The 17,758-nt window shown below is 36.8% G+C and overlaps 1 protein-coding gene across 1 annotated transcript; it reads left to right on the forward strand.

Annotated features, from left to right (window-relative positions):
* Positions 1-556: 556 nt before the first annotated feature.
* On the forward strand, positions 557-16,492 carry LOC129267288 (trafficking protein particle complex subunit 4-like). Its single transcript, XM_054905012.2, has 5 exons — positions 557-859; positions 6,416-6,590; positions 8,344-8,447; positions 9,984-10,110; positions 10,631-16,492. The coding sequence occupies exons 1-5, from the start codon at positions 685-687 to the stop codon at positions 10,707-10,709; spliced, it is 660 nt and encodes a 219-aa protein (XP_054760987.2). The 5' UTR covers positions 557-684; the 3' UTR covers positions 10,710-16,492.
* The last annotated feature ends 1,266 nt before the right edge of the window (positions 16,493-17,758 follow it).

Raw genomic sequence — 17,758 nt, forward strand, 5'->3', positions numbered from 1 at the left:
TCAGTCGGTAGACTAGCAGGGGTTTTCGGATTCCGGTGACCCATGTTCGTGCCCTTTGGTAAGGCATTAATCCTCATTACCAGGTCCTTCGGAGTTCGGAGAGGACCTTCAGCCGTCGGTCCTCTGGTTGCGTGCTTACAAGCATTCATGCTTTTTTAACAATCAGATAAAAAATCACCACCACCGGATGATTATGATGATGGTGGTGGTAATAATGATGACGACGACGATGATGCTGATGATAATAATAACGATTTTATTGGCGATCTACAAAAAATTACTACGTCAGAAAAGATGGGCGTGGTTCCGTGTGAAAATGGTGGAGTCTTTACTCAAGTAAATATTAAATATAAGCACTTTGGCAGTGCGTCTTTTCAGGCAATGTAATGTTAATAATGGAAATTGAATAGTTTTAATAATATCAAAACACAATGTTTATGTTTAAATTATTCTGAAAAAATATAAATAGGCCTAATTATGTCCCGAATATTGCATCTTTATGTTTATCTCTCGTATTCGGCGAGCTAGTTGCGTATTGAATAAGGCTAGACACGTTAATGCTGTATATATATATTGTGGATCGATCGTTACCGTACACTACGACGAGCGCTAAAATTTATCTAGAGGTCTATATTTCATCCTAAGATTCTCCGTTTTTGATGAAAATCACTTCATAGAACCAAGATGACGGTTTACAGTGTATATATTATCAACAGAGCAGGTGGTTTGATATACCAACTAGATCACGCAAACCCCAAAACAGAAGTGGAAAAGACGTTCAGCTACCCGCTTGAATTAACGCTGAAGATCATGGATGAACGAGTGGTGGTTGCATTCGGTCAAAGGGACGGGATACACGGTAAGCTCAGCTCAATCAGGGAACTATAAACTCAACTTTTAATTTTTGTTGCAGGCACCTGAAGCAAACAATGAAGTCATGAAAAAGTATTCAAAAATAAAAGAAAGGTTACTTTTTATTTGTTATCATATAGAACTTGATCGAAGACAAGTTCTGTCAAAGACAGAAGTCAGAACTTGTCTTCAGTCTTCAGAAGCAAAGTCAAAAACATGATTTGTCATGTTGAGACAGACTCAATGCAGTCCCAGCTCATATAAGCATGCATGGGACTGCGTAATGCAACAAAATCTGTTGTATTCCCCTGTGGTTTTATGTACAAAACTAGACCAAAAGCTTCGTTCTCTGTTAATTTATGTTGGTTGTTCCGCTGAACTCGATCCGTTGGCTCCACTCACCAAATACAGCGACCGAAGTTGTAGCGCGATCTGTACAGGGGACTCAATGCCAATGGCCATATGTCACTCCTAGTACCAATGAGGTCCAAACATTACATGTATGGACCTCATAGGCGACATCAGTAGTATTTTTGGTTAGAAATCTCTGAGAACAGGATATTTATATATTATATCACAAGTCCTATATTCCTTTCTCTTATTTAAATTATAATTTTATAGTGTAAATGCATCGTTAGCAACAACAAAAAAATGAAAGAAATGAAGGGGAACTTACATTTTCACGGCTTTTTCCTGATTTTCTGGGCAGTTGCTCTTCACTTCTGACTCGCGATCGAAGCTGATATGAAGATCACGTGATTCGCGTTCTCGTCAGCTGATCGGTTGGTTATTCTTTTCGTCAGACGTTAATAATATATATTTTATAATGCTAGCATTCATCGCTAATTTAGGTGAAAGAGATTGAAGTTAAACAGCGCCAGGTCGGAATCATAATTATTTTGGAAGAGTGTATTTATACACTCGATCTCATACCTGACGTAGATGGCGCTATTCAACAAATGCACAATCTTCAATATAAAAAATAAAACAGAAAGAACGCCTTGAACACATGCCAAAATGCCTAACGATTTCTCCGCGGCATTAACAACTATCGTAAAGGGCGCTCCATTTATTAATAAAGATGGATGTATAGCTGTCTATGGCGACAAAATTTGCCGCAAATATTTACGAAGAATTGTGAGAAATGGTCTGAAAATGCAACAAAAGAACCGGTGAGTACCGATTAAACATTATCAATTTATTTAATAGAACATATTTCATGACTAGAGTTTAACAATTTCTAGATAATATTGCTTAGTTCTAAGCTAGGGCGGCCCAAATGCGCGTGAGTGGAGTCCCAGTTTATTAGCACGGGTAAGTATTGGGGTGTCGCCTAGAGTGGCCATATTATGTACTTAAGTTCGGATAAAACAAGGAAGTGAAGTTGCGCGACAGCCGAAGTAAGTCACTGTTTTTTCCCCTTTTAAGTTTATTTTCCCCCGTTTTGGTGCATTTCAGGCCAAAACGAATAATAATCTCTATTTTGGTACAATGCTTTTTCAATATTTTTATGAAATAAAGACAAAAATCGATGAGCCCCGTCGAGGGGATTTTGCATTGTATGTCCCCTAATGGTGGCTGCACGATAGCAAGCTGTCTGTGTACAAGGAGAAATTAAAAAAAAATCAAAAATTGTTTAAAAACTCCTCGAAACAGACGGCTGCCAGCTGTCTAGTACAAAACTTGCTGTCCAATGACTAGACAGGAATAACCGTCGTTTCTGGGGATTTATTCAACAATTTCTGACATTTTACAATCATCCCCATTCACCGATGGTAGTTACACATGTAGTTAGTGTGAGCTCGCATGTGTTATCACTTCCTCCAATTCGCTGATTAAATGTCCAGACTTCAATATACTTTTTAAAATCAAATTAACAGTCTAAGGATTTAGAAACTACAAAAATTCTATCTTGAATATATAATAAATAATTAAATGTGCATGAAATAGATCAAAAGGTATGAAAATGGTACTTTACCGATGTTTACTTGTCTTGGTCTCCAGAATCACCCCCAAAATGGCAGCCAAAATATGAGATATGAGATACCAATGAACGGAGAGGGCGTCAGCAATTTACGAATGTGATATCCAAATTTGCTTTCGATATTACTAGTATACGATCTTTAATTTTTATTTATTTTTTATTACACTTAAATTACTTTCAGCTAATTTCAAAATTATTTTGGAGCATCTGTCGCAAATGAATTTTTTTATCCTTGATCCGGGCTCATTTCAATTCCTAATGATTTGATAATTGCATCAGCAGCAGGCGCGTAGCCAGGGGGGCGGTGGGGGCGGTCGCCCCCCCAAAAAACGTCCCCAAAAAGAAGGGAAAAAAGAGAGGAGAAAAGGAAAAGGGAAGGGAGGAAAGGGAAGAAAGGTAGCTTTGTTTTTTTTTTCTTTTTATTCTCAAAAGAGAAACTCCTTCACTCTTGCTCTAAATTTATATGAATTTTGCTTCCGCGCTGTGCGCGGTTAAATGACAATACTGAAGTTCTCCATTGTTTCCCAACACTGTTTTTCCACCTCAGCTATATGTGTTTCTTGCCAGTTAAAGTTCAAATGTATACATTAGGGCATGGAATTAGAGTAAAGGTTAGGCCGAAGTATATGAAGTTATCTTTTTTTTTAAATTGATCGCACAACTTCTGGTCTGGTCGCCTCCGGGCGTGTAAAATCTTTATATCAATTTCTGCCGTCACCTCTATAAGTCAACTTCTCCCGCTTTTCAGCTCATTACTAAACAACCATAATTTTGGGGTAAACAGGTACCTAATTCTAAAAGAGGAAGGTATAAAATTCGTGTCGTATTATTAAATAAAAAAGTACAATATTTTTTATCAAATTCTATTAAACTTCATGTCATTTCTCTGCACATTCATTTCCTGTCCTGTTTTGTGCCCTCAGTTTGAAATTTTGAATGACACTTAAGTTTCTTTATAATTCAAAATGAAACGCTTCAGGATAAGTCAAAGAAATTAGGCATCCTTTTTTATATAATTTCAATAAATCACAGAAGTTTCAACTTTTTGCGCACTATTTTCCTTGTAATGAAGTTCAATAATCTTAGAAAATCAATTGAATTAGAGCCGATGGGGTATTAGAGATATCTGGATTTGATGAAACGTCCGCTCTTTGAAATTTTAGAGTTTTATTGCTCTGCCGCGGGGAGGAATATCTTCCTTCGGGCATATACACTTCTTCTCTGTTTTGCGAGTTAAATATGTGCACTGTCGCTAAATTGTTTGTAATCAAATCTGATCTTTCCAAGGGAAGTATTCAATATATCATTGAGAATACCCTTTTCTCTGGACCCTTTACATGGCAAAAAAATTGATAAAACGCTTCAGCTTCCGCGCTTCGCGCGGGGTTAGTATTATATTAATTTTCTCCATTGTATTCCTTTTTTGTGCGTTCACAATCACTTTTGAAAACAAGGTTCATGAAAACAAAGTTCAAAATCACAATATCTATTGGAGCTGATGTAGGTACTAGAGACAAGAGAGACGGCTGCTTTTCATTTTAATTTATGAAAGACCAAAAGCTTCGCGCGGGAGGGGGAAACTCCCCCTCCCAGCACCCACCCCCTAGGGAGCGCGCTCTGTAAGTGTTGGCATGCTTCGCGTGCATTTACCGCCCCCTCCAAAATGAAATCCTGGCTACGCGGTTGATCAGCAGTTGTATAACCTCAGTGATTCATTTTTGCATTTAAAGTTCTTCTTTTTTGATAATCAGTCAAATTACAGTCACCATTACAACACCAGTAGTCAGCCATAATTACTAAAATATATTAATGAATCAAATAACAAAATTACCACCAGCAATCAGTTTAACAATAACAATTTAACAACCACCAGCACACCTATACAAGGCAATATACGAATACAATTTTGTTTTGTAATAATATTTATTAATCATTCAGTTCAAAATCAAAGTGATGGTACATTGTAAAATATCACAATATCAATATTGACTGATTAACAAAACATTGTTCACAAAAGATAAATAAATATCCATAATACAAATAATCGTACAAAATGTCATACATGTAGTATTAACATATTCATATACAGTGGATAAATTCAGTAACAAAAATTAACCATTTATAACCAATATAAATTCACAAAATCATACAATAGTTATGCAGAAAATTGATTGCTCAACATTGATGAAACTGAATGAAATTTATAATTAAAAAAAAGGAAAAGGGTTCGAGTGCTCACTCCCCACACACGCCCATAAAAGAATGAAATCGCTCTCACACCCAACCCCCCCCTAACACAGACAAGACACAAAACAATTAGTACAAACAAAACAAAACAATACAAAAAAAAATAAGAAAGAAAAGCAGAAGGAAAGAAAAAAAGAAAGAAAGAGAGAGAGAGAAAAAAAAGAAAGGAAAAAAAAAGAGAAAATACAATAATACGATACGAGACACTACACGAAGACAAACGATACTAGTTATAATCGCGATATATCGAGACATTAAAAAGTTAATAACGATAATGACGTCATTCAAGATGGCAACTTGCAAGAAAAACCCGTCAGCTCGGGTGAAAATGTCTTAGATGAAAGATTTCTCAATCATCCAGTGGAATTTTTTAAATAACTCCGGTCCAAGGTACGCAATTACTTAAGTTATTTATATTTCCCTGATAATGGAAACCATCAAACTGTAAATTTCACTTAAAAACAATTTTAAATCGCGACCTATAAAACGTTAGTTCACTTATACGTTGGCTGTACGTACGGGCCTCCAAGCTCTTCAGTCTATGTATTGGTGAGTGGAGCCAACGTAGTTCAGCGGAACAACCAAAATACAGAGACTGAAGCTTTTGGTCTATCCAATGACACGCTGTAAAATAGTATGGTAATGGTTTAATGACTAATGATCACTTTTTAAATATAATAATCATGGGATACCAGAAATATTCCACCATTTAGGATCAATAAAGCAAGTGCAATATTCGCAATCTCATGGAATATTTCTTGTATCTTGTCTGCTTGATACAATTTTACAACTCCCCCCCCCAAAAAAAAAAAAAAAATCAAACAGATCGGCAACAAAGCAAGTGCCCTGAGGACTCCTTCTTCGTTTCAACCATACTAAATTTGAATAAACTTCTTGCCAACACAGTAAACTATTGTTCTTAGACTCTTTCAAAAACAAATTAAATTTAAATAATACTACTAGTTAGAGAGGCATACATCAGACCAGTAGTCAGTTCTTCTAGTCAACTGTATAAAACTACTTACAACAAGTCAACAGACATTTTATTAGGTTAGCCACAACATCATCATTAGGCCTAATGCTCCGACATCTTGGTAGCAGCTACCTCAGATCACTTGCTCACTGCAATCATCCTGCCTGTAGGGAATCTACAGGTAGGACTTAGGACTTTTTCAATACTCTTCAGCTTTTTTCAGATCTTTTTATTTGTGACCACTCACACCCCTGCTGTAGGCAAACCATGCAGACCAAAATACACGTGCTTAATGAACTCAACTGCTAAAAGGCCCTCTTCATCAAGATATCAATTTTCAATGTTTTATATTTCTTCAGTTGGACACACTGTGCTTGGCGTGAATGGAGAGCAGGTCAAAGGTCGTCAGCTGGAGGACGGCCGTGAAGTTCTTGAAGTGATAGCCAATCAGGAGAACTATCCGATAGCGATCAGGTTTGGACGACCGAAGCTCTCGACCAATGAAAGGATCATGTTGGCTAGTATGTTCCACTCGTAAGTATCACTATTGATTATAATAGCTGAATTTATGTAGGGGGCATCGTGGTCTAGTGATTGAGACTCTTGTCTTTCAATCTGAGGGATGTGGGTTTGATTCTCAGCCAGGGCGCATTTTACTTCAGCAAGAAATCTATCCACATTGTGCTGCACTCAACCCAGGTGAGGTAAATGGGTACTGGCAGGAAGTAATTCCTCAAAAAGCTGTGAGCACGGGAATCGGTAGACCAGCTTAACCGGGGTAAATAAATCCTATATTATTATTATTTATGTAGCAATTTAAACTTTTAAAGGTGCATGTTCCCGGAATTCAAGAGCATGCTGTTGGATGGTGCTTATTCACCGCCGTATTCATATTGAAGGTCATCAACAGAATTTGCGTGCAGCGTCATCAGCCAGTTCAATGCACCCATGCACAGTACACATACGCTGCGCTGCTTTTTGTTACATCAGCTTTGACCCAAAGCCCAAACATCTACTGACATCACTTCACAAAGAAATCAGCCTGCCAATATCATCAAATAGCAGCTGATGGGTACATGAAGTGAAAATTGTCAGAGTTTGGGCATTGAGAATATGGCATCTGTGTACATGTAAGCATTGCATTAAGTTGGTGTAAATGGGCAGTGAGCGCTGTCCGCAGCGTGTGCATATGTTCTGCGCCTTCTTGAATCCGTGGAACGTGCACCATTAAGATTAAAGAAGGCATTTGCATCAAAAGACAGTTCAAGCATGCTTTCTCGATTACCCTCAGACCTCATTACCAATTAGGAAGGTACAACACTGAAAAAGTGAGAGGATACAAGAGTTCATTAATTATTGCTCCTCCATGAACTTGAAAGGTAGAATTGCTCTTAAGTCCTTATTATTGTAAACAAGAAAATTGCTTGTCTAGATCTCCTAAAGTATAAGTAGACTGTTATCTTTGAATTTAATGAAGTAACTAAACTCAATAAGTTTTGTATTAATTAGCAATTTGGTGCAAGAGATCTAGAAAGTGAAAGCACTTTATTTTGTATTTTACTAATTAGAGTCATCATTAAGTTTAATGATCATTCTTAATTACACAAACAAATTCTTGAGAATACAATAACGGGGAAGCTGTGGGACCTTTCCTTGAATTCATTTATGTTTGTATTCAATCATTTCATTCTCATTCTCTTCTCATTTTATCTATCTCTCTCTCTCTATCTACATTTTTCTTGCATGCCACTCTCTATCTCTTTGTGACAGATTTTCAGAAAACTAACAAAACTATTTTTAAAAAAGAAAGAAAAAATGAAGAAATAAAATTGTCCTCAACATTTTTTTTCCGGGGGGGGGGGGGGGGAGGCACTTTGCCTCCATTCCAAGCATATAACATAAATCTGTTTTAACTTTGGCCTGTAACTCCATGACAATTGTCAAAATTATTGGAAGCCAAAAGTTTCAAAATTGCGTTTGCATTTTATGTTTCCTATCTTTAACTGGGATCCGTCCCAATTCTTTAATGGTGAAAACAAGTATATTATTTGCATGTGTTCTTTGCAGACAATTTAGAATGATTTGTGAGTCAAGTGAGCCGTTACATTGAACCTGTACTGTTGCAGATTTATGTCACAATTGGCTATCCATAGTTAAACAACGGCTTTAAACCAGAGTGTAGATTAAACCCAACTTCAGAATACGGTATTATCAGGTAAAAGGAAATCACTCATATTACACAATCATGTACTATCTCATATCTCGTTCTGTCTCTCTCCTCTCTAAGGTTGTATGCCATTGGAAGTCAACTATCCCCAGAGCAGAGGTCATCAGGTATTCAGCTTCTAGAGACAGATGCTTTCAAACTATATTGCTATCAGACACTATCAGGTAAATAGTTCTACTATTACACCTTACTATTATTCTTCTCGTTACTCTACAGGGTATTAGTCTGCACTAACCCTGTCTTGAATTATGGTAAAGATTCAATAATTATACCATGAATTATATTGGATATGTATTATGACCCATTATCACCCGTATCAGACATCTGAGCTGGTCATTTACAAAACTGTATTGCCCTAGATTTTCTGAATATCGGGAAGCGATAGGTATATTGTTTGTATTTTCCTCGGTCTCAATGCGGGTATTGACTTTGCATGCAGAGACAATGCAAAATATACCTTTGTATTTTCCCTGTTCTCACATCCGGGCCTTTGAGGATGCGTATGAAGTGGAGTGGTAGAGTGGTAGTGATTTTTAACCTGATGGCTAAGAAAGCATGAATGCTTGTAAGCAAGCAACCAGAGGACCGATGGCTTAAGGTCCTCTCCGAGGGACCTGGTAATGAGGATTAATGCCTTACCAAAGGGCACTAGCGCACCAATTGGGAATCAAATCCGGGTCACCGGAATCTGAATCCCCCGCTTCATAATGATCCGCGCACCAACAATCTACATGTACGTCATAATAAATAAAGACAACGGTGGATTTGGGCGCTTGCAAGTACGTCATAATGGTAAAGTGCACAGCCTAGACCCTGATATTAACATGACACAATAAAACTCTATTCTTAAAAGAAATATCACCATTATCATGATTTTTGCTCTAGATATTTGATTTGGATGATAATGAAAATATTGACTGGCTCTTCTTTCGGGGAATATCAAATATATTACACTTAAAAGACCCATATTGCCCTCGTCTAAAGACTCGGGTCAATATGATTCTTTTGCTGGCAATATATTTTTTATGTTCCCCTCAAGGCCAGTCAATATTATATAATTATACCAAATACGTTAAAAAGATGGAACCCTCTGCCTTCTGGTCAAGCGCTTAGCATTTTACAATGGACAAGGGTTTTTAAATTACATACCATGTTATGAAGGGCACGATGGGAGAATAGATCATAAGAACTGAATTGGCTGCCCTGGGTTAATGAGACATGGTCTAGTGGTTACGACTCGTCTCTCAATCAGAGGGATGTAGGTTCAAATCCCAGCCATTCCCTGTTTTCCTTCAGCAAGAAATTTATCCACATTGTGCTGCACTCAACCCAGGTGAGGTGAATGGGTACCCAGCAGTAATAAGTTCTTGAAATGCACTGAGCGCTGAAGGGCTGCTTGAGCTAAATTTGGGGTAATGATAATAAAAAATTCACCTTGGAATAGATTATTTTGAGATAGATGGTGCAATATAAATGCCTATTATCATTATTATTAATATTATTATTACTATTATTATTACTTCTACTACTACTACTACTACTACTTCTACTACTACTACTACTACTACTTACTACTACTTCTACTACTACTACTACTACTACTACTACTACTACTACTACTACTACTACTACTACTACTACTACTACTACTAATTGTTACTGATTAATACAAAACCTTATTAAATTTATCTGTTTGACAGGTATCAAGTTAATAGTACTCTCTGACCCACGTCAGACCAGCATGGAAGGATTATTAAAGAAGATCTATGAACTCTACGCAGACTATGCTCTCAAGAATCCATTCTACTCCATAGACATGCCAGTCAGGTGGGTATATTTATATAATATTGACTGGCCTTGAGGGCAATATCAAATATATTGCCCACAAAAGCATCATACTGTCCCAAGTCTTTGGACGAGGGCAATATGATTCTTTTAAGGGCAGTATATTTGATGTTCCCCAAAAGAGGAGCCAGTCAATATTATTATTATTATTACCTCTGGCTATAATGTGTAATTCAGGCTTTCATTTGGAACAATTTAAATGCCTGTTTGTTTGTTTCTGACTACTGGCTTAGTAAATGTGATTCATTGTTACCGCACACCAGGTATGGGCGCAAATGCACTTAACACATCCAAATCGTGCCCTTGGGTTTGATCAGTTGCGAATACTGCCTCATTAGCTGCACGAGCCGTGCTGCGCATTTTCTACAGTTTGTTGCTTCACAAACTGGTTCCAACCATTTTTATGAATATATTGCCTGCTGCCAAATTTACGAACAAAGTCAATGGGAAAACCCGGAAGAGAAAAAATGTATAATATTGACCACATTCTTTTCCTTTTCAGATGTGAGCTTTTTGATTTGAACCTCCAAGCCACCTTAGATGCTGCGGAGAGATCAACATTCTATGCTGCGGGCTCATGATGAACCATTCTGACGACTGAGAAGATATGAATGAAGACATTTAATGACTTTAAAAGTTCTTTGAGCATCAGCTTCCATGTGGAATCTGACTCCAATCTAGTGATTACACAGTAACAGGTGTTGTCTATCGCCCAAAGTGGAATCCAGCCGATGACCGATAGCTATTGTGTAATGCTATATATATTCAACCCTGGTGTTGTCATTCACACAGAATGGAATCAAGTTGATGACCCATAGCTACTGTGTAATGTTATGTATGTTCAACCCTGGTGTTGTCAATCACACAGAATGGAATCAAGTTGATGACCAATAGCTACTGTGTAATGTTATGTATGTTCAACCCTGGTGTTGTCAATCACACAGAATGGAATCATGTTGATGACCAATAGCAATTGTGTAATGCTGTGTATATTCAACCCTGGGCTCCGTAACACAAAGGTTTGCAATCACTAAATACCAATGACCAATCAAGATCATTGTTGCATGCGCACTTTGTTTACAAGACTGACTGGGAGCCAATCAGTGCAGCTCTTTCATATTTGCGATTCATTGCAAACCTTTGTGTTACGGAGCCCCGGTGTTGTACATCGCACAGAATGGAATCAAGTTGATGACCAATAGCTACTGTGTAATGTTGTGTATATTCAACCCTGGTGTTGTCAATCGCACAGAATGGAATCAAGTTGATGACCAATAGCTACTGTGAAATGTTATGTATGTTCAACCCGGGTCTTGTACATCGCACAGAATGGAATCATGTTGATGACCAATAGCTACTGTGTAATGTTATGTATGTTCAACCCTGGTGTTGTCAATCACACAGAATGGAATCAAGTTGATGACCGATAGCTACTGTGAAATGTTATGTATGTTCAACCCTGGTGTTGTCAATCACACAGAATGGAATCAAGTTGATGACCAATAGCTACTGTGTAATGTTATGTATGTTCAACCCTGGTGTTGTCAATCACACAGAATGGAATCAAGTTGATGACCAATAGCTACTGTGTAATGTTATGTATGTTCAACCCTGGTGTTGTCAATCACACAGAATGGAATCAAGTTGATGACCAATAGCTACTGTGTAATGTTATGTATGTTCAACCCTGGTCTTGTACATCACACAGAATGGAATCATGTTGATGACCAATAGCTACTGTGTAATGTTATGTATGTTCAACCTGGGTCTTGTACATCGCACAGAATGGAATCATGTTGATGACCAATAGCTACTGTGTAATGTTATGTATGTTCAACCCTGGTGTTGTCAATCACACAGAATGGAATCAAGTTGATGACCAATAGCTACTGTGTAATGTTATGTATGTTCAACCCGGGTCTTGTACATCGCACAGAATGGAATCATGTTGATGACCAATAGCTACTGTGTAATGTTATGTATGTTCAACCCTGGTGTTGTCAATCACACAGAATGGAATCATGTTGATGACCAATAGCTACTGTGAAATGTTATGTATGTTCAACCCTGGTGTTGTCAATCGCACAGAATGGAATCAAGTTGATGACCAATAGCTACAGTGTAATGTTATGTATGTTCAACCCGGGTCTTGTACATCGCACAGAATGGAATCATGTTGATGACCAATAGCCATTGTGTAATGCTGTGTATATTCAATGTATAGTCTCATTATCTTACTTTCCTGATGACTAGTGTTTACTTACATGTACCTGTAGTCCGTACTGGACCCCCAAAATACTCAATGATCAAGGGGAATAAAGGAGAAAATAAAAAAAGCAAACTAAGAAAAAAATTGTGAAATTATGATCTTTTCGAAATACTTTGTTAAAATCTGTCACAACAAATTTCGCAACTCTCGAAATTGTGCCCCGTGTTGTGCCCCCTCAAACTTGTTGGCTAATTAGTGCGAACCCAAAACCTAGCACACAATCTTGGGACTTGGGCACTGGTCTACAACACCTTCCAAAAGGCAAGACAATGGGTAGTCTGATTGTGAATATTCTATGGCTGCTGTCACACCCGTGAAACCATTTCCAGACCAATCAAAGCTCAATCGTTATGTTGAATGGCATATCATCGGTTTCGTTCGTGTGTCTGTAGCATGGGGTGTTTATTCTGTAGAGTGTCTGTTGCCAACTCATTTTCCATGTCTAGATTATTTTGAAAGACACCAAGCACCTTCAGCAGCCGGAGCTATAGCTGGGGTAGTAGTGCACCATTAAATAGGCAAATAGATAATGGTGCCTCATAAATGCTTTATGTTATTATTATTATCAATTGATGAAATGAAAGAATATAATAATGGAAAGAAAGAGATGATGAACTTGACCTGGATTTTCAAGGAATTGTGTTTTTCCCCATTAATTAACGCTGAAAGTGGAAGATTTCAATTAATATTTTTTAGGAGGTTGATGATAATCTTGCATCATAAAAACTTGTGTGATAATTTTTTTTTGCTTTCATCATGAAGGCAGAAAGAGGAAGATTTTGACCTTGTATTCCCGAGAAGGTTGAACTAATAGGCCCGTATTCTGAAGTCGGGTTTAAATTAAACCATGGTCTAACTCTGCTAAAATTATGGGAAGCCAAAGATTAAAAAAATTCTGCTTATATTGTATATTTCTTATATTTACTATTTTGTTTCCCTTTGCTTTCATAATGAAGAAAATACTTCAGTTATCATTCTGATACAGTTATAAATGATGTGAGTGCCATTAGAGTCAATAAATTGAACATGTACTAAAAGAGATTTGTGCCCAATTGGCACTCCATAGTTAAACCACAACTTTAAACCAGGGTTTAATGTAAACCAGACTTCAGAATATGGGCCATAATCTCAATGTAGCATCATCTGGATAAGGTCCTGATGGGAAATAATAAAAGTCCAATATGATTGGTGAGAGATTTTGGTGATATGCTGGGTCTTCCAAAAATGCAGAGGATCTTCAAGCCAGAGAATTACGTATATATCAAAATCATTTTCTGCTTAGGATTATCTTATAAATCTTGCATTCTGATTCGTTACAGATTGAGCATGCAATCTTAAACAAACAGGAGTAATACCGAAAAATTTCTTTACAAACTTGCTTTTATCCAATCAAATGCTGTATTGCCATTATGTCAGTAGCTTTTAACAGTATCCACAATACAAGTTGGTGATAACATGCTTTGTGAAAGAGACCCCCGATCAATTACTTGTCCTTAAAGGAGAATGAAACTGGGGCAAGAAGTTAGTAGCTACAAGTACAAATTTGTCCAATATTGAATAGGGAGGCTGTTCATGCGTGACATTAAACATCTTTTTCACATTGCTAACGGGGGGGGGGGGGTATTGGGATGGGGATGTTCATAGCTTAAGTAAACTAAATATTTATGTGCGTCTAAACTCTTATTAATTTTTTTTTATATTCAAAACATGCGCAGAATGTGCATACCGCTGCAGTTTACTTATACCATGGTCACATTTGCTCTACGGTGGCCGTACGGCGAGTCGAAAACAGCCGTTTTATTCATTTTTACTAAAACCACCTTTATGTAGCTGGTACAAACAAATGTTAAAACGGCTGTTGTCGACTCGCCGTACGGCCGCCGTAGAACAAATGAGACCAAGGTATTAATGAATTGACTACGGTAGTACGCGTTTTCTACAGTTAATGTTTTGATATTGAAGATCGCGCTACATGTAAGCCGAAATCGTTTGATTGTTTATACGTAGAAAAAACATTCCCCAGATATGCATGTAGGATATGGACTATGTGAATGTTCAATTTATTTATTGACCTTGTAATTCTGATTGATAGTGGTCTGTTTAGTGTTTACACTGCAAAAACTCTCATTGGTGTTGATTTAACACCAGACCGGAATATATATATGTACGCACCAGAGAAGTATTGAAACAACACCAGTTTGGAATCAAACCGATGCTGTTTTAATACTAATTGGTGTTGTATATACACCTATCTGGTGTTAGACCAAAAACCAAACTGGTCTTGTTTAACACTTCTCTGGTGTGGAAATATATAGATTCCAGACTGGTGTTAAATCAAGACCGGAGTTTTGGAGTGTACAACCAAAGGAATTGATTTCATCACCCTTGGTTGAAATTGATTGAGCATTTCTCAGATACATGTAGTGTGATACCACATGGTCTCCAAACTCATTTGGTCTCCCATTCAATTGGTCTAATTGCCATTTGGTCTACACTACTCTCGGTTTAATTCCCACTTAGTCCAATTCTCATTTAGTCTTATTGGTCTAATTTCTTCTTTATCTCATTATTTTAGACAATGTGAACATGTGATTCATAAACAATTAATCTAACCATATAGACTAAATGGTATTAGACGAAATGGGTAGAGCCTAACTGGACATAAGACAAAATGGTCAGTAGAAGAACTGTTTATAGCTGACCTAGGATTAGACCAATTGGGAGTAGACCAAATGGAACGGAGACGAAGCAGGTGTAGACCAATTGGCAATTTACCCATACATTATGTGGACATAGAACAATGATTTGTTGAGACACAATGTGTTAATGGGACTCGTAGACTATTTTGTTAAGGATAACATTACACAAGGGCTGGGGGCAATTTAAAGGGGAATCCAGCCTTGGCCATAAAATGTTGCGTTGGGAAGGAGAAAAATAAATTAAACAGAATGGTGAAAGTTTGAAAGAAATCGGACAAGCAATAAGAAAGTTATAGCTGCTTTAAAATTGAGATCACTAATACTATGTGGATTTCAAATTGGCAACTGGGTAAGTAAATTATGACAAGGGGCAAGGACAACTTTCCCATAGGCCATGTACTTTATTATCAGGGATTTGTGGTTTTCTCCTAAGTACCCATTCCCCTGGGGCAGTAATCTAAATATAACCCAGGAAGTATATTGTTTTATGTCCTCATGAAAGAAAAATATAATTTGAAATAAAACTTTTGGGAAAAATGAAATTTTAGCCATAATATGTATTGGAGTACATGGAAGAGTAGTCCTTGCCTTACATCACTATGACATCCCATATGCGGCCAATTTGAAGTCTCCATGGGTATAGTGATTACCAATATTTACAACTTTTAAAAATTCATAACTTTCTTGTTGTTTGTCCAATATTGTTCAAACTTTCACCTATTAACTTGTCTGATTTTTCTTTTCCTTATAAAAACAAGTTTTTATTTGGGTTGGATTCCCCTTTAACCCATGAAATGCTCAAAAGAGCCATGGAAAACTGAAAAAGGAGTCCTGGGCCCGTCTACCAAAGAGTTGCAATTGATCCAATCAATCACAACTATGGACGGCCAGTATCGTCAACATCTCTTCTAAATGCATGTTGTTTTTTTCAAAATATTTTCTAACTATGAATGTATATTCATGCATTCATTGCTTTCTTGAAAATTCACTGTGCTTCTCTTTGTTTACAAAGGACATTGTTCAAATTTCCTGTCGAATAAATTATGACACTGATAGATTTCCATAGAGTTACAATTGATTGGATCAATCGTAGCTCTTTGTAAGATGGGGCCCTGGAAATCCCTATTCCTTGCAATGTCAAAGTTTATCTAATGTTACAGATTTAGGTATTAAGCCATGAAAAGTAGCCCTCAGAAAATTATTTTCCTTTGGCCTGCTGAGTGTACACAAAGTACATGGACGAATGTCAAGTTATCATGCCAGTTAGAGAGGTGCCCATGTAATGGAGGAAAAGTAGTGGTATACTAATGTACATACATGTATTATGTATATTGTATAATTTCAATAATCATTGATTCGATAAATATATAACAGAGAATTTATCCGTAATAAGGAATCATTTCATTTCTTTCCGTTTTTATTGAGTTTCGATTTTTTTAGAATTAATGTACAGCTTAAGTTTGTATGGAATCCAAATTATTAGTTAATTGTTCATGTTGGAAAGGATTTGGAAAAAATGTTATTGAAACCAGGGGTGTGAGAGTTCAGATTTTTATCTGATTTCAGATTTTTTTGTTTTTATTTTCAGCTTAATTTCAGCTTATTTTTGGCTTTCCTCTGCAAAAAGTATGGGAGCTCTTTCTTTTTCAGACTTTTTCAACACTCTTCAGCTTTTTTCAGATATTTTTATTTGTAACCACTCACACCCCTGAGTGAAACGAAGAAGTGAGAAATAACGAGAAAAAAAAAAACAGAGAAAGCTAAGTGACAGGTGAGAGAGAGAGAGGGGGGGGGGCAGAGAGGGGAAAAAGGAGAAACAGAAGGAATGAAAAAGAGGAGTAGACAATAGAGAGAAAACAAAAGAGAGAGGGAATGTAAGGAAAAAAGGGCGAAAGGAAGATTGAGATATGGGGTTCTGTTTTTGCGGGGGAAAGGGGAGGAAAATGATAAATTATTCCCTATAGGTATTTCTTTGTCGTCTGCAGCTGCGATTCATCCCCACGATGTATTTTCACAATATTTTTCAAGATACGAAATACATTTACGTATCCTGTTTGGCTGGATGATAAGTTCTTGATCAATTATTGTTTTAATGATTAAATAAAATAAAATGTATATAGACCTAGCGGTATTTTTGTCATGCATTTCAAGAATACAAACAATAATTGTTTAACATTATTGAAAGGCTTGTTTTCAATCATGAAAAACCAACAAAACAGTCAATTATTTTTATAGTTCTGAAAGGATTCCTAATCAATAATGCTGTTTTTGTGAAACAATGCTGACAGCCGATTAAAAGCTCTACTCTCGATCGTCTTTAATTCCGCTGGTCAAAGCTCTATCTTATCATCGATCGTCATTATTCGATATGCGCTTTCCGGTTTTCTTTCTTTCAGTATTCAATATTTGGGAGAAATGGATAAATTTCATGAAAGAGTTACCTTGGCAAATAAGGGCATTTTAATAAATATTTATTTTTAAAGTTCTGTTTGTTATATCATGAAATATTTATATGCTTCAAAGGGTAATGAGTATATTTATGAAAACAATTCGTTCACGCAAACTCTTTAGGCAAAATGAAATTATTGATTTTAACTGAGCTCGTAGTGAGAGACCATCTCAGATTTTATGTCATAATGGGTTTAGGCTCTAATCAAGGAAA

The sequence above is a fragment of the Lytechinus pictus genome, chromosome 8, assembly GCF_037042905.1.
Source record: "Lytechinus pictus isolate F3 Inbred chromosome 8, Lp3.0, whole genome shotgun sequence".
NCBI lineage: Eukaryota > Metazoa > Echinodermata > Echinoidea > Temnopleuroida > Toxopneustidae > Lytechinus > Lytechinus pictus.